The sequence below is a fragment of the Bufo gargarizans genome, chromosome 4, assembly GCF_014858855.1.
Source record: "Bufo gargarizans isolate SCDJY-AF-19 chromosome 4, ASM1485885v1, whole genome shotgun sequence".
Lineage (NCBI taxonomy): Eukaryota > Metazoa > Chordata > Amphibia > Anura > Bufonidae > Bufo > Bufo gargarizans.
The window spans coordinates 47,830,744-47,852,310 of record NC_058083.1 but is presented as its reverse complement, the minus strand read 5'-3'; the positions used below and the strand labels follow the sequence as shown (position 1 = coordinate 47,852,310).

General features: G+C 44.2%; 1 protein-coding gene across 1 annotated transcript in view; it reads right to left on the bottom strand.

Moving 5' to 3' along the window:
• Window positions 1-3,812: 3,812 nt before the first annotated feature.
• Window positions 3,813-21,567, bottom strand: part of EPHX2 (epoxide hydrolase 2) — an 80,228-nt gene continuing 62,473 nt past the window's right edge. Inside the window, exon 19 of the mRNA XM_044289494.1 lies at window positions 3,813-5,411. Within this exon, the coding sequence (XP_044145429.1) occupies window positions 5,336-5,411 (76 nt within the window). The 3' untranslated portion in view covers window positions 3,813-5,335. The remainder of the gene's footprint in view (window positions 5,412-21,567) is intronic.

Here is a 21,567-nt window from a genome sequence, read left to right as displayed (position 1 = left end):
GCAGCTGCTGCCAAGGCCATTAAGATAATGGGTTGCTTCAAAAGGGGCATAGATGCCCGTGATAAGAACAGTCCTACCACTTTACAAATCGCTGTGTACAGTTCTGGGCTCCTGTAAACAAGGCAGACATAGCAGAGCTGGAGAGGGTCCAGAGGAGGGCAACTAAAGTAATAACTTGAATGGGGCAACTACAGTACCCTGAAAGATTATTAACATTAGGGTTATTCACTTTAGAAAAAAGACGACTGAGGGGAGATGTAATTACTATGTATAAATATATCAGGGGTCAGTACAGAGATCTCTCCCATCAGCTCCCCAGGACTGTGACGAGGGGGCATCCTCTGCGTCCAGAGGAAAGAAGGTTTGTACACAAACATAGAAGAGGATTCTTTACGGTAAGAGCAGTGAGACTATGGAGCTCTCTGCCTGAGGGAGTGGTGATGGTGAGTACAATAAAGGAATTCAGGAGGGGCCTGGATGTATTTCTGGAGTGTAATAATATTACAGGATATAGCTACTAGAGAGGGGTCGCTGATCCAGGGAGTTATTCTGATTGCCTGATTGGAGTCGGGAAGGAATTGACTTCTACCTCACAGTTTGTTTTTTTTGCCTTCCTCTGGATCAACTTGCAGGATAACAGGCCGAACTGGATGGAGAAATGTCTTTTTTCGGCCTTATGTACCATGTTACTATGTTAACAAACAATGTCAAGGTGACCAGTCTAGAAAGTCCCACAGAATATTCACTATTTTGAACCACTGAACGAGGAACAGATTTCTGCTGTCTGAATTACTCTCATAGCACTGCCCAAACTCACAGGAACCAGGAAAATGAGCTGGTCAGACATGGTTTTGGAGGAGATTAGTTAGAAGGATGTACTGTCAATGATAGCGGAATTTTAATTTAATATCATCAACCCAACAGCAGTTACACATGGCTACAATCCATTCTGGATATTGACTGGTGGGCATGGTTAATGAGTACTTTCTTTGTAATATATGCCCAATGAAGCGTCTATATTTTATGGTCGCTGGGTATTGATTGACTCCAGCACATTGTTAGCCTGGTTTATCTGAATTAAGGAATGACAGGTTTCATACCCAACAAAATGAACTCTAATTGGAGAACAGGAGAATGTGACAGTAATACACGATGAGAAGAGGTCGTCAATATACCTGGCAGATTATAAATGTAACCTATTGTGAGGTGATACATGAGATGCCCAGGAAAACCTATTAATGCACACAGATTACTAGCTCACAAAAATGGACACATACGGTATGTGTTTAGTGATAAGCCATATGCGATTCTATGAAACAGAACTGGAATTCATGCTGGAGGAATTTTGATGTGGGTGTTAGGGTGGATTCTGTGAAATTATATTCTACAGTTGGGGATATTACTGTATGTTTTGCGTTTATACAAAAGGGTATCCTACGTACACTACAGACCTCATGAAAATCTTAAAAAGCTAAAATTAGAGGTTTATCAGCTCGCCTGTCTCCAGTGATGAGTCCCAGCACATGGCTCCATCTGGGTGATGTTATGTTGGCGTCCTGTGCCTACCACGGTCCGTCTGCTCTAGGCGGACACAGGCTCCTATCCTCCAGCAGTGGGTCTGTTGACTCATGTGTCGCTTCTTGCAGTCCATAGTCTAAGAGACCTCTGGTGTGCTCACATAGGGCATGCAGTCCCTGCTTTTAACGGGCCAGCCTTTATCTTCTCCAGGCAATGGCTGGTGATACTGGGGTACTTAAGGCACATTCTCCTAGGGAAACATGCCTCAGCAACGGTCTTCTAGTTCCTGCTATAGATCTTCTTTTCCTTTTGTCTGCGGCCCTCTGCTCGATTTCTGACTGACCTGTGCCTGGTTACCATTTTGACCCTCTGCTGCTTGCCCTGACTTCAAACCTATTTCACATATTTTCACAAACTCTGTCTGCCCTGACTTTGTCCTGTTACTGTCTTCGAGTTTGCCTCGGTACCCTGCACTGGTGTCTTTGACAACTTGGCCTGGTAGCTCCACTGTTGCAAAGTCCAGATCCCTGCACAGGGGTTAAAGGATGAATACCAGGGGACTGCCAGAATAATGCTCTTAGGTTTAGCCCAAACTCAAACCGGTTGGTTGACACAGCGGTTCCACACCTACAGATCACTACAGTTGCTAGACATCAAACACCTCCTTCTCTGGTCATAACCGTAGCCTTAGTGTATCTTCCTGCAGCTCTACTCTTCAATGCAGTGGTATTAAAACTGGCCTGGGGGCCTATTTAAAAGGAAATAAGCCTTTCATGCCTTGTCTAATTGAGGTTTATACCAAGTCCTGGCTCTTGTTCTTGTGCAATTGACCCTGACTTCTAACTGATCCTGACCTTATTCCTGGATATGTCTGGTGCCTGTTGTTCTTCTTCTGGTCAATACTCTGAAATGATGCATTCTGACTGCCATCATGGCAGGTTCTGTTCCTGAATATGCTGCTCCATCAGGTGTTATCAATACGAACTGGTGAGTTTTCAGGGGATTCCTTGCAGGAGTGATGGGTGAAACCCTTCCTTTGACAATGCCCACCAATCCAGTGCCAAACTGATTGTGTCTTAGAGAATCCACATCTCCAGTAAGAAACATAAGCTTAAGGGTGCTATTGGACCCCACTAAATGCTCTCCTTGCTTGGTAATGTAGTTAAAGCCAAATTTATGAACTCTATGTACACTCGATCGGTTTGATGGTCGATTACATGGAGTTGGCCCACTTTGTGGCTATAACAGTCCCCAATTTTCTTTGAAAGTCATTATTTTTTTTAGTTTGTGTGCTAATGTTAACTCGAGGGACAGGTCTGTGTATATAGAACAACGTAGGAGAAGTAATTTTTTTTTATTTTTTTTTTATTTTTTTTTTACACACAACCTGCCTGAGTACTCAGTGGTACAGATTGTGTTTTGAGGTCTATCACTTCAAGACTGAGCAGAGATACAGTAGCATGACATCTGGGAGAGCTGATGTGATAGACAGCTGATCTCACGCATTCCCAACCCCTTGAGCCATCAGCAATACAGAATACGATAGGAGGATGAGACATGAAGCCGGCCTCTCTATTCTGCATTCATTGCATCAGTTCCAAAACATTTCTCTAGAAACAACACTGGGCAGCAGTCGGGAAGACCACAGGGTTTTTCTTTTTTTTCCACTTCAAAGGGTCTGTTCTCCTGTAGTCATGCTCTGTGAGTCTGACGTGACTATCATTGCCAACTAAAGAGCCTCCGGCTGGAATTAATATCCTGGTATTGATCACACTTATTCTCTCGCAGATAAACTGACAGCATAAAAAGTCTCTAGATTTAACTAAACCTCCAAGTTTAGATAACACTTGAATGAAGCAGAGTGAACTTTTCCATTACCAGAACAGAGCATCATTTCAACCTGTTGGTTGCTTTGCTTAGAATTTTGTACTTTTTAAAGTTTTGTACACGGAACATATTTCATCTTCTGACTCACACTGAGAAGAATTAGGGATCAAGAGAACAAACAAACAAACAAACTAGATATTTCAAAATGAAGAGTGACCCATCTACGGAAAGCGATTCAGGGATTCTTGCACTTCATCGGTACAGAGCAGGGAACCAGGGGGGCAGCAACCCTCAAACAGTTATCTACACATGGGATACTATTTTTTGGAGGAGTCTTTGCTTTAGCTGACAATGAGACAATTTGGATACCCATGGAGTGCCTGATAATAAGTTTGTATACCCTCATTGGGTCTCCTCAAGGAGAACCAAAATCTTCCCAAACCAGAAAAAGAAAGTAATTTTTCTTGTCCATTGCCCTAAAAATGTATTTTTTTTTATGAACTCCAAAAACAATAATTCTAATTATCTAGTGTCTTCAGTAGCCATAAATCAAATGTAGAAAGATATCTATGGAGTATTTAAGTGTGTCTTCATCTCGATAGTCGACATGCCGATATTGTTCCTCCATGTGCTCTTCCTGGTGTGATGTGCTTTGAGCACCAGGGCTTCTGTTACTCTCCACTCTCAAAGCATAAGTCTCAGAGAGAGGGAGAGAAATTGCAGCAGCATCCCCCTCCTCCCTGTCTACCAGCAGACCGTGCCTCCAACAGGCAGTGAACCTAAGCTGAAGTCGCTAATGCTGACTTCTAATGGAGCAATACTAAAAAGCAACAAACACTGAAGGTAATAAACTGGAAAATACTAAACAAGGTAGAGTCTGACATTGAATGTACATCCTAAAAGTGCTCTACACCGTATACCAAAGAATCTAGGCAGAGGACTCCACCATCTACCAAGGAGCATCATCTTCGAGATTTCAGGGTAGGAACCACATGACAAATTTTATCCAAAGACCGGACACATTTTCGTAGTTTTTTGTATCAAAAGTAATAACTTTTTTTTCTGTGTGGGCTACTTTAATAATTGTATATACTGTGCCACACCCATAAGGTCATTAACGACCATAATGGAGTATTTTTTTAAAATTTAGGGGGGTCATTGATTAGGCTGAAGTACACCTATGTTAGGCGTATTACAGGTGCGACTTCTTCCCGTGGGTGGGGAAAGGCCGATAGGCTCGTCTTATGTACCATTTTCTACACCTGTTTCAGGCGTATAAAATGGTCTAAATGCAAGACATTTAGAACTGGCGGAGGATCTGCCGAAGTTATGAAGAGTCCTGCTCCTCTTCACAACTCCGTCGGATACACCGCCAGCACAGGGGGGTTATTAAGAACAGTGTCAATAAATGTACCCCTAGTGCTTAGATTTAACTTTCTGGCGTATAAAACGCCCAAGGATGTGCCACAACTATTACCTCTCAATAGTTATGGCACGTCCTACGTCAGTGGAGTTTGTGGTTAAGGCTGGTGTGAGAAATCACAGTCTAACTACATTCCCATCGTTATGTTTACTATGTATGGTACAAAGTACAGCAGCCATTAGATTTCACCATTAATATGTGACCGTATAAATACATGGAGCTTAGACACGAGTCCGTAATCCAGCGGCCCTCTACTCTGCAGTGTTACGCGTGCCATTACACTCCATTAAGGGCACTTTTTCTTTGCAATTTCTATTTAATTGTATAGATTATTATTATTATTCACAATTTGCCGTTTCCATCAAAAGGTTCAGGGTTAATCATGAAATGGGACTGGTACGAACATTCAATATCTGTGCCAGCCTCGCCTGTTAATCACAATGGCTTTGTGCATTAGATGCATGACCAGCAGACAATTAGAGTGCGCTGGATTGTGTCAGGAAGGAATTAGGAACATTTTCTGCGGAAGATCGAGACCAAGAATTTGGCTCATGTGATGTGGGACACTCAGAGCTTAGAAGGGAAAGACGGTGTGTGAACTTCTCCCAGCCATTTAATGAGGATTTCATTCAAGGCAGCCGGTCTACAAGAGAGACAAGTTATTAATAATTCACATAAAGAGTATACAGTATACATCTTCATCACTGCAATCTCTGAGGCAGTATTATAACAGTTATATTCTTGTACATAGGAGCAGTATTATAGTAGTTATATTCTTGTACACAGGAGGCAGTATTATAGTAGTTATATTCTTGTACATAGGAGCAGTATTATAGTAGTTATATTCTTGTACACAGGAGGCAGTATTATAGTAGTTATATTCTTGTACATAGGAGCAGTATTATAGTAGCTATATTCTTGTACATAGGAGCAGTGTTATAGTAGTTATATTCTTGTACATAGGAGCAGTATTATAGTAGTTATATTCTTGTACATAGGAGGTAGTATTATAGTAGTTATGTCTTGTACATAGGAGCAGTATTATAGTAGTTATATTCTTGTACACAGGAGGCAGTATTATAGTAGTTATATTCTTGTACATAGGAGCAGTATTATAGTAGCTATATTCTTGTACATAGGAGCAGTGTTATAGTAGTTATATTCTTGTACATAGGAGCAGTATTATAGTAGTTATATTCTTGTACATAGGAGGTAGTATTATAGTAGTTATGTCTTGTACATAGGAGCAGTATTATAGTAGTTATATTCTTGTACATAGAAGCAGTATTATAGTAGTTATATTCTTAACCATATTTCTTTTTATTGAAAGAAAGCAAAAAATCTGGGTCAAGTCTAGGGCTGCAACGATTAATCGATGTAATCGATTATATTCGATAACTGGATTCGTTGTCGACGAATCCAGTTATCGAATAATCGCCGATTCGTTGCTATTCGGGCGGGCGGGCGGTCGCTGCATCTTTATTTTACCTTTTTACAATGACGCTCCCGCTCCTGTAACAGCCAGGCAGAGCGGACGGCGGCGTAACGTCACTCACTCACGTGACACGCCTGCTCCGCCTCCTTCATTCATGAAGTGGGCGGAGCAGGCGCGTCACGTGATTGAGTGACGTTACGCCGCCGTCCGCTCTGCCTGGCTGTTACAGGAGCGGGAGCGTCATTGTAAAAAGGTAAAATAAAGATGCAAGCATCGGGGCCGGGGCTGTTAGGCGGAGGGGGGATCTGTCTATGGCACTGCTATGGGAAGGGGGGTCTGTGTATAGCACTGCTATGGGGAGGGGGGAGGATCTGTCTATGGCACTGCTATGGGGAGGGGGGTCTGTGTATAGCACTGCTATGGGGAGGAGGGGGGGGGGGTCTGTGTATGGCACTGCTATGGGAAGGGGGATCTGTGCACGGTTATGAGGAAAGGGATCTGTGCACTGTTATGCCCATAACAGTGCACATATCCCCCTCTCCATAACTACGCCGTCCACAGATCCCCCTCTCCATAACTACGCCGTCCACAGATCCCCCATAATAGTGTCGTCCACAGATCCCCCATAATAGTGTCGTCCACAGATCCCCCATAAGTGTCGTCCACAGATGCCACATAAGTGTCGTCCACAGATCCCCCATAAGTGTCGTCCACAGATCCCCCATAAGTGTCGTCCACAGATCCCCCATAATAGTGTCGTCCACAGATCGCCCATAATAGTGTCGTCCACAGATCGCCCATAATAGTGTCGTCCACAGATCGCCCATAATAGTGTCGTCCACAGATCGCCCATAATAGTGTCGTCCACAGATCGCCCATAATAGTGTCGTCCACAGATCGCCCATAATAGTGTCGTCCACAGATCGCCCATAATAGTGTCGTCCACAGATCGCCCATAATAGTGTCGTCCACAGATCGCCCATAATAGTGTCGTCCACAGATCGCCCATAATAGTGTCGTCCACAGATCGCCCATAATAGTGTCGTCCACAGATCGCCCATAATAGTGTCGTCCACAGATCGCCCATAATAGTGTCGTCCACAGATCGCCCATAATAGTGTCGTCCACAGATCGCCCATAATAGTGTCGTCCACAGATCGCCCATAATAGTGTCGTCCACAGATCGCCCATAATAGTGTCGTCCACAGATCCCCCATAATAGTGTCGTCCACAGATCCCCCATAATAGTGTCGTCCACAGATCCCCCATAATAGTGTCGTCCACAGATCCCCCATAATAGTGTCGTCCACAATTTGTTTTAATATGGCCTTTGAACATAATTTTTCAAGTAAGATCATATAAACCTCTGTTTTGTAATTTTGTCGTTTTTCCCGATTAATCGATTAATCGTAGAAATTAATCGGCAACTAATCGATTATTCAAATAATCGTTAGCTGCAGCCCTAGTCAAGTCCCACATATGACATTACAATGATGACAACAAGTAGCCATGTGGACATCAAGCATACATATCATGTATAGACAATACAAGCAATCCTGCTTTAATCAATAAGACATAATAAAGAAAAGATAAAAAAGGAAAAAAGGAGGGAGGAACAGTAAGGAAGGGAGGAAGGGAAGGGAGGAGGGAGGGGGGGGGAAACGAGGAAGTGAGATAACTTCTGCTCTATCATAGAAAATTCCTATGGGCTTTCCATGGGGACCACAGTTTTAAGAAGCGAGCCCGTGAGTTGGTCTCCCAATGTGCAAGCTCCTCAAAGCGATAGAAGGGGGACAAGTAACTTAGCCGCTGTAAGCAGCATCGTAGGTAGATCATGTTTGGAAGGAGTAAAAGAGCTGTTAGGGCACCATAATAGCACAAGCTTAGCATCTATTAATATCTTAGGGTTACATATTTGATTAACCAATGCCTCAATTGATTTCCAAAATGGTTGAATCTTGTGACAAAGCCACCAAATATGCGACAAAGACCTAGTACCTGTACCACACCTCCAGCATATTTCAGGGACCTGCGGGTTTAGTTTATGCAAAAACTCAGGGGTCTTGTACCACCTACTAAGAAGTTTGAAGGAATTTTCCTGGATCCTAACACATCGACTAAAGCCGTGTGAATGAGCCAGGATGAATGCCCTTTCCGGCTCCGTAAGTGACAGAGAGAGCTCCCGTTCCCAGGAGATCATATAGTTTAGCTCCGGGGGTAATGAGGAAAGTATTTCCTTATACATTTGCGATAAAGGCCTAGGGGGAGGCTTGATAGCTAATACCTTCTTTTCAAGCCAGGAGGGGGAGCTATTGCCTGTAAAAGAACCCATACACTTTCTGGCGTCCCTCTTAAAATTAGCTAAGTGGAAAAAGGGTGCAGCTCTGACCTCGGGAAGATCCACCAATGAATCCCAGTTCAAACTGCCATCCGGGAGAAGGACATCTCGCAGAGGAATGCCAGCGAGTTTAGACCAAATCCCGGAGGGGTTTAACACAGCAGGATGAATATGGCTTTGTAGTAAGTTAAGTGGCATACCAGGATTAGGGAAATTAAATATGTGAGACTGAACCATTTTAGACCATTCAACCAGCATACCTTTCCAAACCGGAGAGGAGTAGTAGTGATTGGCTGAAACAGGTCTAATCCCCCATAGAGTAAGTAGCTCTTGGTTCGTTGACAGTGCATTCTCAAGACGGGAGCAGAGGGAAGTAGATTGGCGAGACATAATGGCTACACATCTACAGAGCTGTACGGCAGTATAATATAACTTCACATCTGGCATCCCAAAACCTCCAAACCGCCTATCTCTTGTGAGAACAGAATAAGCTATACGCGGAGATTTCCCGTTCCACAGGAAGCGAGTGAATACTCTCCGTATTTCAGTAAAATATGAATTTGGCAGCCAAATAGGGAGTGCTTGCAGCAAGTACAGAAATTTGGGAAGAATAAAAGGTCTTAATGTAGTTCTTTCTCCCTATCCAGGATACAAATGGTAGTTTCAAATTTTGTAAATGCGTTCGCACAAATTTCAGAAGCGGCGTATAGTTAAGGGAAGCCAAATCTTGGACATTGGACGATATATGGGTCCCTAAATACGTAATATCTCTGGCGGCCCAAGTAAATGGAGTCACACGTTTAAGAGCCTTAATCGCCGCCTGCGAGCAAGAGATGTTAAGTGCCATGGATTTCCCATAGTTAATTTTAAAATTGGATATAAATCCAAAGCCCTCAAAGATATTCAGTAATTTGGGCAAGGCCTCTTTAGGGTTGGAGGTCATGACCAAAAGGTCATCCGCGAAAGCTGCAGTAACATGTGTGTAGGAACCGATCTGGAGGCCTTTAATATCAGGGTCTCCTCTTATTTTACACAAAAGGGTCTCCATCACTTAAACGAATAGTGCAGGAGAAAGGGGGCACCCCTGCCTCGTCCCGTTCGTGATGCGAAATGGTGGCGACAATGAGCCGTTTACTTTGACCCTAGCAGAGGGGGACGAATATAGAGTATAGATGGCTGCAATGAACTGGTCTGGAAGACCAAACTTCGACAGGGCCCGCGACATAAACTGCCAACTGACCCTGTCGAAGGCCTTTTCCGCGTCGGTACTGACCAGCACCAAGGGCTTAGAGGATCTTTTGGCCCAATTCACAAGATGGAGAAGCCGTACTGTATTTTCCGACCCCTGTCTGCCATGGACAAAGCCAACTTGTTCCTCATGAACAATGTCAGGCAGAACCTCCTGTAGCCTGGTGGCCAAGATCTTCGCCCACCACTTCACATCATTATTAAGCAAGGAGATCGGCCTATAATTACTGCAGCAAGTCGGGTCCTTATTCTCCTTATGAAGAACAGTAATGTGCGCCAATAAGGAGTGAGGAGCTAGGGAGCCTCCAGTAAGAAGGTGATTGCACAAATTCCTGAAACGAGGAATTAAGACCTCTCTAAAGGTCTTATAATAAGTGACGGAAAAGCCGTCCGGGCCCGGACTTTTGCCCGAAGGGATGGACATGAGCACCTTATGAATCTCAGAGTCAGTAACGGGTCTAGTCAGCTGGGACGCTTTGGTTGAAGAAACAGAGGGAAGATCCAAAGATTGCAAAAACTGATCTGTAGCCTCTGAAAGATCACCAGTAGTGGCACCTTCAGGGGAAGGTAAATTATATAAAGCTTCATAAAAGGCGCAAAATGCCTTGGCAATATCTGGCGTGGATTTGTGCACTTTGCCTTTGGGGTCCTTAATAGAGGATACAAAGGAGTCAGAGAACTGCTTCTTGGCAATCGCCGACATCAGTCTGTTTCCTCTATCCCCATGCGCATAGGCTTTAAATCTGGAGCGGAGGACCAGCTTAGCAGAAGTAACATTTAATAGGTTTCTCAAACGTACCCTAGCCTCAGTAAGATCTGCCATACAACGCCTGGCCTGCGACTCCTTGTGAGAGGATTCCAGGTGAGCAATTTCCGCTAGTAAAGCATCTAGTGCCTGCGTCCTCTGTTTCTTCACATGAGCCCCCAGTGCGATAAGTTCCCCCCTTATTACTACCTTATGGGATTCCCAAAGTATGGATGGAGAGGGAGGGGAGTCTGGTGTGTCATTAAACTCAAAAAATTCAGAAAGCGACTTCTTGAGTCTGCAAGCGTGGTTAGGATCCAGAATCAAGGTATCATTGAGACGCCATAAGCGGTCTTTCCTTTGTGGTTCAGACAGGGAGAAGGTAATAATAACAGGAGCGTGGTCAGACAGTGTGATACTGCCAATCTGGGCCCCAGAGACATTACGTATATGCGAGTCGGACAAGAACAAATAATCTAATCTATGGAAGGACGACTTGGCGTGCGAATAAAATGTATAATCTCTGCCACTGGGATTCAGAGTACGCCACACATCCCTGACCTTCAGCTTTCTCAGGGAAGCCTTAAGCCTCTTCAAGAGCCTATAGGACACAGACGGTCTGCCCACCGAGGTGTCTACTGCCGGTTCCAGGGCAACATTGAAGTCGCCCCCTAAAACTAACAATCCTTCAGAGAAAGATGCCAATAAATCAAAGGGTCTGAACGAGCCATGGTACTTGGCCTCTGTTAGGGGCATACAAATTGGCAAATGTAACTGGCGAGTCACTTAGAACACCTTTCACAAAAATGTACCGTCCCTCCGGGTCCGCAGAAGTAGCGGTGTGCTTGAACGGTAGATTCTTGTGAATAGCCACGCTAACTCCTCTACTGGCCGAGTCGTGAGAACTGTGAAACCACTGGGCAAATTTCTTGGGAGGGAGGTTGGGGATTCTACCAGTTCTAAAATGTGTCTCCTGCAGAAAAGCCACTGAGACTTTATCCCTCAGGAGGAGAGAGATGATTTGAGACCTTTTGCATGGCTCGTTCAGCCCATGAACATTTAGGGAGGCGACTACAATTGAAGACATATCAATATACGTTCATGAGTGAAATAGCACCAGATACCCAGGAAAGCAGTAAAGAGCACATAGTATGTATGAGCAGAGTGAGGAATATGAGGAAAAAGGGGGAAAGGTAAAAATAAACATAAAATAAGAGATATAACAACCAACATGTTAAGCTGGTAGAAAACCAGCACAAAAGGAATGAGTGCTTCACCTATCACCATCCAAGACAGGGTTGGATTGGCGAGGGGGCAGGTAAAGCACCTCTAGGTCTACTACAAAAAAGGAGACCAAAAACAGAAAAAACTTCCAGCACCGGAAACGATCCGGTCATTCCCCTGCAATTGGGGAGCGAAAAAGAAATTGCCTACTGGGAGGCAGAGTCCCAGAACAACAGAAAAATGTCCCGGTAATACTTGACTTCTTGTAAAGAACACTAGGCCAAAAAACGTTAAACAGTGCAAAAAGCCAGGCGATCAGATAAAGGCCATTACCCTCCATGTAAACAATAGGCTATTCAGCCGAGAGACAGTTATCTCTAATGAAGAAAAAGAGGGTAAGGCATATTATTATCAGCCCCTGCAATCAGGCAAAAACAACCAACGTCACCCTGGTTCGGGCTCAAGTGAGGGCCCTGTCCATCTTGTTGCGTCCCAAGCGATCTGGCTTGCTTGCGGATGCCGTCTGCCAAGAAGACACACGAGGCGGGATAGGCAGGGGTCCATCTTGGTCAGCTGGAAGCCACGAGGGGATCTCCACAGGAGGGACATCCAAAGACCTCCAGACGGCCTCGAGGTCAGCCGGTGAGCGCACTGTAAGCAGCTTTCCGTTCCTGGAGACCGCCAGCCCAAAAGGGATATAGCCATCTAAACGGGGTCGATGATTTCCTGAGGGCCTCCAGTAAAGGTTTAAATAAGCGCCGCTTGGCCAGGGTGGATGGCGCCAGATCCTGGAACATCTGGATCGGTGTGTTATCATATTCTAACACCTCCATTTCTCGCTGCTTCTTCAGAAGTGCCGCGGTGTCTACATAACTCAGTAGGCCGCAAATCACATCCCGCGGCGGCTCTTGAGGTTTAGGCCTGGGGCGCAATGCCCTGTGTATGCGCTCCACTACTATTCCCTCCGCTCTCTCTGGTGTAAGCATTTTGGAGAATAACTCACGCGCCACTGTCGGCAAGGCCTCTGCCGCAATGGATTCAGGAAGGCCGCGGATGCGGATGTTGCGCCGGCGACTTCGATTCTCCTGATCTTCCAGCTTTAAGAAGGCGTCATTTAGTAAGGATCTGTGAGACGCTAGTACGTCTGATGCTGTGCTTTCATAGGTCATAATGTCCTCCTGCGCACTTTCTAGCGTAATCACCCTCTGGCCTAGATGTTTTATATCGTCCTTGATGTCGGCCAGGTCTTGCCTAAGAGGCGTGAGGGCCGATTCAAGCACTCGACGAAGGGTCCGCTCTGAGAGAGGGGGGTCTCTGGGCCTCCTATCCGATACATCGGAGCCACTGCCCGCATCCGAAATTTCTCCCGCGTCGGAGTCATTAGCCATAGACGCCGCCATATTGGCGCCTTTCTGCACGGCAGCTCTCGGAGTTTTTCTGAGGAATTTCTCCATCTCCGGTTGTTTTAAGTGTCGTGGGGTCGACTCTGTGCTTCCTCCGGTCTTGTCTTTACCAGGTTTCCCCATAATATAGCAAAATATCAGCTTAAATAGGGCGAATGAGCCGGAATGCTGGAGGAGCTCAAGCTCATGCGGCCATTCAGCAGCGTGGCTAGGCTCCGCCCCTATAGTAGTTATATTCTTGTACATAGGAGCAGTATTATAGTAGTTATATTCTTGCACATAGGAGGCAGTATTCTAGTAATGTTCTCATATATAGGGGCAATATTATAGTAGTTATATTTGTGTACATGGGCAGTATTACAGTATTTATATAACTATGTTTTTTTTGTATTTGCTGTATATGTGCCCACATCCACGTTCTAATTTCTGCTGAGAATCGACAGCGTAATGACATACACACATCAGGTGAGAAATAACGATCAATATAGAATAAACAACGTCAGCATATAGACACAGATGTTACTTGGAAAACAGCAACCTGTAATTTGTGCTTCTGATTCTTTTTCCTTCTAATATGTGTTTACAGTCTCATGGTTTATTAGGAGAAATTGTGCTGCAGATTCTAAGAGTGCTATTTCCACGTTTCATACACATTTATAGCTGTCTGTATATCTTGCACTGCATTTTATTTATGCTTCAATCAACCAAAATTGTTAAAAAATAAATAAAAAAAAACTCACTTTGTATGGGAGCAGACTGCAGTGTGAGAAGAATGTCAGATTTGATTTACAGGCTCATTCTCATCTCAACATTTATGGCATAGTCACAGGATACCCTGCAACGGTCTGATAGGAGCTGGTTGGCGGGGGTTTGAGGGTATCTATAATATATCTAAATCCATGCAAAATCCTTCCTCAGTGAGCTCCCCCTAATGGTGGCTGAAGGCAATCAGGGTTTTATCATGTAACTCGATAGCTGTGCAAAAGGATTTGGAAAAACAGATCCCTATAAATATATATTCATAATTTTCATACTTCAATAAAATAAAAATAAAAAGTCTATTTTAAATATCTAAATATCTGCTTCTAATAACTGGTACAGTCTCGGCTGATCAGGAGGGAGAGGTAAAACTAGCATCTGGCTCTGGCATAATTCAGATTACCAATATTGCATGAGCCAGACCTCGGCTATCTGTCTCTGCAATATGCTGTTCATGAGCCGGATGGAACGGATAAGACCATCAGGTGGCGCTGGACACGGAGACAAAGAAAGCGATGGGTTTTTAATGCGGAACATATTCTATTTGTACTGGATCTTGTATCAGTCATTTCAAGCAGTAAGCCTGACATCAGCTCCGGATGCCAGTCTATCACCGTATACACCTTTTACTCTCCTGCTGCAAGTGTGAGAGCTGTGTACACACAGCTGAACTTTATATGTGTCTGCTGCAGGAATACGGAAATATCACCTACATAGGAATCCACCACATGTTCGCTTGCTGTCTGTATCGAGCGCCGTTCAACCAGTTATATCATCAACCGGAGCGCAATAGGGGAGAATTATCAAGACTAGCATTTTCTACACTGGTCTTGATAGCCACTGCACTGCACCACTGGATGTGCATGCCTCATCACAAATTAAGTGCATCCTCTAGCAATCGGTGCACCTAAATGAGAATGAGCTGGCATAAATTTTAGTCATCATTAACCCCAGAAAACTGGTGTAAATTATATAGATGTGAGGGGGTGATGGCACCTCTCCTGCATTTTAGCTGGTGGCAAGGGCAGTGTAGGAAGAGCCCTTTAAAAGTCACAAATGTGGGGTTTAAGACATCGCAAAATCTCCCCAATTAGGTCTAGGCATTGGGCTGTGTAAAAATGACCCACTAAGGGAAATTTAGCATTCCCCTTGCATCAGAATTATGCAGAAAATGTTGGCATTATTGTGATTTCACGACACATTCGGCACTTTGGAAAAGTGGGAGTGATTAGCAATGTTAATTAGATTTACCAAGTGCAACTTTTTATAAAAGGCACCAAAAAAGCGTAAGATTACTAAAGTAGAGAGCGGCATAAAAATGGAGTAACACATATTACGGGAAAAGCGTCTCCAATAATCCCCCCCCCCCCCCCTTCACATTGCACTGATGCTCTGTATGACACTGGAGCAGCAGGGGGTAACAGGCTCCATGGCTATGACAGGAGTGCACCGATCATTTCATGGCGATAATAACCGTATTGTGGTGACTTTACTCCTGTGACTGTCACAATACCCAGACACGTTCCTTAATCCGTGCCCCCAATTGTCACTAAACAGAAAGTAATTGATCCTACGTTGACGATTCAATGCGAAGGTCAACCAGTTTGGCGGCGTCCTCTCCACAGCCGGGGATCAGGTGTGCTCCGAGGACCGGATCATGTATAAATCACAAAGAGTTCAACAATAGGTCAAGAAAAAGCTCCAGGACTCAATGTCAGCACAAGTGACAGGCAGGCGACGGTATCACTGCTCACCGCCACCAGCAGGGACACTGTGCGGTTACGTATGCCGGTAGCACGCTGTACACACATCACATATACAGGATGGCGGTCTGATAAAACTCTGACATAGTCATGAGCTACAGAGAGACTTTACTGGTGCAGTTAAACCGTCCGATAGCAAATGATTGAAAGTTTTATTTTTTAAACAATTATCGACTTATGTAAAGGGGCCTTCGGTCACATCCACTTGACATAATTAATTCAAGGTGTCCTGAACGATCAGAATCATTTACTTTAATAGAGAGAGAACATGGACTATGAACATAAGAGCTCTGTGTCAGCGGGGTCCAGGGCCTGAGATTTCAGGGGGATCTGTATAGTGACTATTATTTGAAGGCATTTCCAATTAAATCATATTAATACTGCAAAAAGGGAAATGTAAAAGGGATGTGCAGTTAGCAGTTCACATATCCATTCTGAACACCGTGAAGCCCCAACAGGGCACTTGCAAAGGCCTCACCTTGGTCATTTCTTCATACTTTGTGAAGTACGTCACGCATGCCGCACCAATCACACACAGAACACGTGATGCACAAGTGCCACTCACACCACCCAAACATAGGATACATACCACGCACTGACCACCTGCACTACACATCAATCGATCCCCCTTACCAGTTATTAATTGCCGATTCCTAGTAAAATCCCTAGAGGGTACAACAAAGACCCCAACTGTAGTCCGGAAACCCTGCCCATTCCACAGTGTGCCCACCCGTCATCATACATAGCTAAAAATAATCCAGCAAGACTTCCCTTATTTACTAAGGCAGAGAGAAACTATTCCTCACCTGCTGCCCTGGCACTATGTCCACCCGTGCTCATATCCATCATGACAATCCAAGTGTCCCTTGACATCTTGCATAGAGGGAGGCAGTGGTAAGATACACAGGATTAGTGGATCTCCCCTCGATACAAGGTGCCAAAAGGTGTCTACCATATGCATACATCTCTCTCTGCCTGGAAATATGGACAGCCACAAAGGCATAGGTTCCCGAGGATCTCCGGATGATAGCAGAGGGCTGAACTAATCTCATGTCTGTGTGCAGCTTCAGACTGACCCGATCCCTCAGATATCTCCAGAAAGGCTGGCCTAGAAGCATGCACATTTTCGAACAGACAGCTCTATCTGATCCCCATATTAAAGGGGGTCGGTCAGCAGCTTTGACCATACTAAACTGCTCACAGCACTAGGCAGGGGCTGGGGAGGGCAGGACAAAAACATGGAGCTTTAGTCATCGAGCAGTTTGTCATTAGGAGTGGTGTGAATATGAAGTTTTAGGCTGGGTCTACACAGCGACAAAAAAGTATAACTACACTTTGACGTGTCGCGCGACATTCATGTAGCACCAATATCACGCAATTTTTTTGTAACAATAGTCAATGGTCTTGAGCACAGACTGCGACACGCCAGTCGTACAAAATTCCAACTCAGATGAATTTTTTTGTGACTGTCGTGATGCAGTATGTTGCATGTCGCAGTGGATACCATTGACCATCACTATAAGAAAGGTCGCCCGACAACACGTCGCCAGATTCTACTCCTGCAAGTGCCCAGGAGGCGAAGCTTCACTCAAGGGCCCTCTGCATTGAGTTGCCTTACAAGTCCTCCCTTCTCCTCTGAGTGATCGCTGTCTCATTGGTCAGCACGGGTTTAAAAGTGTGGATGATGTGTATTGCGGTTAGACCCCCCCCAGAGGACGCGATGATGAAACCTACATCATGCATCCATTTTGCCACTACACTGGTTTGTAAATGTATGTGTATGTGTCCAAACTGGTTATTATTACTAAGATATAATCAATTTGATGGTTATAAACTAGGAATGTGAGATTACCATATACAACCCATCGCATTATGCTCCATATTTATAGCTCCATTTATTGACATAGATGTGGAAGCGCTACGGTTTGTATGACTATGGGTTTTCATGAGGATTTGACATGTAATTCTTAGGATTAATAATGATGATTGATTTTGAACTGATATAATATATGTCAGTGAAAGGTTTTTCTTTTCTTCGGTTGTTACAGATGGCAAGGGGTTTAAAGCAGCTCAATGAAGAGAGCACTTGGAGGAGCAGAATAAAACTTCATGTTCACACTACTCCTTATAATGCAAATCCACAAAACATATGTTTGTCCTGATCCCTCCAGTGCTGTCAGTAGTTAAGCATGGTGAAAACTGCCTGACTGATCAACAACACCTGTCCTACATGTGTGACAATGGCAATTTTGCCCTTCTGTCTGCACATCGACACCATTTCTTACCTGCTCTGGTGTTCTGCAGCCCCATGAAAACCTAACATCATCGCATCAGTGTTCTACATTAACTTTAAAGCGCTTGCAGCTTTACAATATATTAGATACAGTCGGGGGGAGTAAAAACACGAGACTGCTGGTTCTCCTGCTGAGCGAGGTGCGGATTAAGTATTCTTACAACAGAGGAATACGAGTCGGAGCTTCTGTGCAGAAACATTACGGCTCCTTCATATAAAATGATATAAATGAAGATGTTTTATGTCACCAAAAAAGCGGCGGTTATATCAGGTGTAATGGCCTCATTATTTCTACATGGTTACGAGGCGGCGCCGGCTGCGAGACCATAATTATAGATGGAGTTATTATGAACTTTCATCTCCCCAATAAACAGTAATCTCTTATTCTATTGCTCAGAATCCCGGTTTTATACGTATACAGGATTGGTAGTAATGGGTTTGATGTGCTGTTGTACGTCTATTTCTCAGCTCGCCATGCATATATTAGGAGGCTTGTAAACAAGATAAAATCCTGCAGTAACCTCCTATGGGCCAAGACTGCTTTGGAGTTTGGAATGTTTTTGCTTTTGTCTCACTGCATTCTGAAAGCAGCATTTTTTGGGACATATATGTTCCATACGGTCATTTATGGTATATCAACCTGCTCCTATCTCAAGATCATAGCCCCTCCATGAATGGAGACCATGTTGCGCATGCTCGGCATCCTTTTCATTCACTGTTGGCACAACCAGCGCTCAGCTATTTTCAGAAGTCCACAGCAATGGAGAAAGCCACACTGGAGTTTATTCATTCAAGTAAGGGCCTCTTTCCTGGGACAGGAGTGGATCTCACAGGTGGGACCTGCAGAAATGTATGGCCTATTCTATCAATATGTCATTAATGTCAAGCACGGATTAGAGCTTTGAAATCCTCAGAATAGGTGATCAGTATCAGATTGATGGGGGTCTGAGTCCTGGCACCATCACAGATCAGCTGCTAGAAGAGAGCGCGGCGGTCTGGTGAGCACTGTGACATCTTCCTCAGTCAGTGACATCATGTTCATCGGTCACATGACTTATGTGAAGCTTAGTCCTAATAGAGTGAATGGTCCTGGGCTGCAATACCAAGCACGGCCACTATACAGTGTACACTGCGGCCTCTTCAAATATCAGATCGGTGGGGGTTCCTGTGTCAGACCCTCACCAATCTGATATTAATGACCTATCAATGTAGCTGTATGAAGGCTTGTTTTTGTGGTACAAATTATATTCTTAAATGGATTATTTCAGTTATTGATTAACCTTTACTTTTCTTGGGGGGGGGGGTAAAAAACACAATTTTACCATCTATATATATAGAATTTTTCAAGGTGGTTTAAATAATGTATTAACTTTATTATACTGATTGTTATGATTGTGGAGACAACGTATAAAGTCTACATTCACATCTCCATCGTGATTTCTGGCCGTCTGTTCCAGCAGAGGAGCAGATTGACATCGTTCACCATATCCGGCATATGCTGGACCACCGGATCCCCGTTGACTACAAGCCGTTATGGCATAAATGGCGGTTTACAGCCAGACAAAAAGTTGTACAGTGCTTGTTTTCCTTTTTGTACTGTTAACTTGTTTTAACTTTTTTTATTTCCACAAGGTGACTTTCCAATGTGATTGTTTGAATGTTTCCATCATGCCTTGGTACATTCAATTTAGCAAAGCATCGTAAAAAGGCATATAGCTATAGCACGCCTAAGCACCTTTTTGTTAGTCCCTGGCTGCCATGACCACCCATCAACTCCTTGTGATCAGGGTACTGATGGACTGATACAAGCAGCCCCTCCCTAAGTCATACAACTTAGGGCCCATACACACAGCCATTTTTGCGGTCCACTTTTTGCGGAACTGAATATCTGGCCCTCTATAGAACAGTCCTATCCTCGACCATAATACAGACAAGAATAGGACATGTTTATTTTTTTTGCGGGTGTCATTGAACGAACGTACACATGCAAACAGCACACTGGAGGTCCACATCCAACCTGCAGAAAATGTGGAAAAAAAAATACATTTGTGTGCAGGAGCCCTTAGGGAGATAAAGGTTTCTCAGATCTTGGCTGTTACAGTGGGAGCTCAGATAACAGTCACGCCCCCGTCCACCCACCGGGCTCCTGCTGAGGGGCGGCTTCCGCTCTCATTCTACCGCCATGACATATCTCTATGGAATTCTCTGGGAAATGCACCACTATAAAGCTCATTTTTGCAGGCTACCAAAGCTTATCTACTGTGAAGGAAGATATTTATTTCCCAGGGTCAGAGGCAAGAAGAGCCAAGCTTTGATTCACAGGCGGCCGGCTGGACGTACAGTAATTTGCTACTGATGAGTGCTTCAGCATGCGCTGGGATTTCCTGCTTTGAGAGCAAAAAGCAGCTTATTTCAGATCTGAACACACAGCGGCTTATATGGGCGCTGCAGAAACCACATACAGTGAAAATAATTTGCATTTGCTCCAATACCCATTATATTTACAGAACACATCGTGTTCTGGAGGCCTTTTTCATGGAAGTGAAAAATCAGGCATCATGTGGTACATGAAAATATATTTCTAATAAAGCTAGAACCGGCCCTGTACCTCACATGGATCCAGAGATCTCCACATTCATTGCTCGGTTAGATTTTTTTCAGGTTGGCAAAGCAGGGTGGGCACCATTTTTTCTGCAGCTGGGGGGGGGGTCCTTTCAGCTGCAGTTTTCTCTCTGTAAGGCTAGGGCTACATGACAGCATTTCATGTAATGTGCCTGAATGGTGACACAATGTGACGCGTCATATACTGCACTGTTGCGGCAGAGCAGCAGCAGAACGCATGCAGCATTGCGACCCCATTGAAATACATTACATGAAATGTCGCGCAACAAATGCTACCGTGTAGCTGTACCCTTTTTTGTCGTTTTGCGCAATTTAGACCCAGTTTTACTGCCACAACTTGTAACATAAGATATTCCTAGTGGCATTTGAATATTTAAATTGAGGTGAGGTGGATAAAGAAATAAGTAGAAGAGCAAACAGCAGGTGGCGCTATACAGCTACATGTCAATGAATAGCTCAGTGGCTATAATAAATCTTTAATTGCATGCGAGTAGAAAAGTATTCAGAGCCAGGTGCTGGTTTGTAATATGTAGAATATTTTCCATGCCACAACCTCGTTAAGTAGAAATGTGTAAGGAAACAGCACAGGAGGACAAAATCCATAGGAACCATTATATATAGAAATCAGCAACCTCAGTCACTCCAGCTGTGCTGAAACTATGATTCCCAGCATGTATACTCGCTCAGCTGTACTGGGAACTCCCACAGGAATAAGTGGAGCATGCTGGAACTTGCAGATTCCCAACAGCTGGAGCGCCGGACGTTGCTGAACCCTGAAACACAGCATAGGATGCCCTAAATAAAAAAAAAATTAAATAAATAAATGTAGGGGGTCCCCTGACAGACCCCCTTTAACAAGAGTCAATTCTTGCTTCCTTATTTTATCCCAATATCACTCCATAGAACTAAATCTTTATGAAGACACAGTATATGTTACTGGTTCTAGAATGTTTCTCTTTTGCACATGTG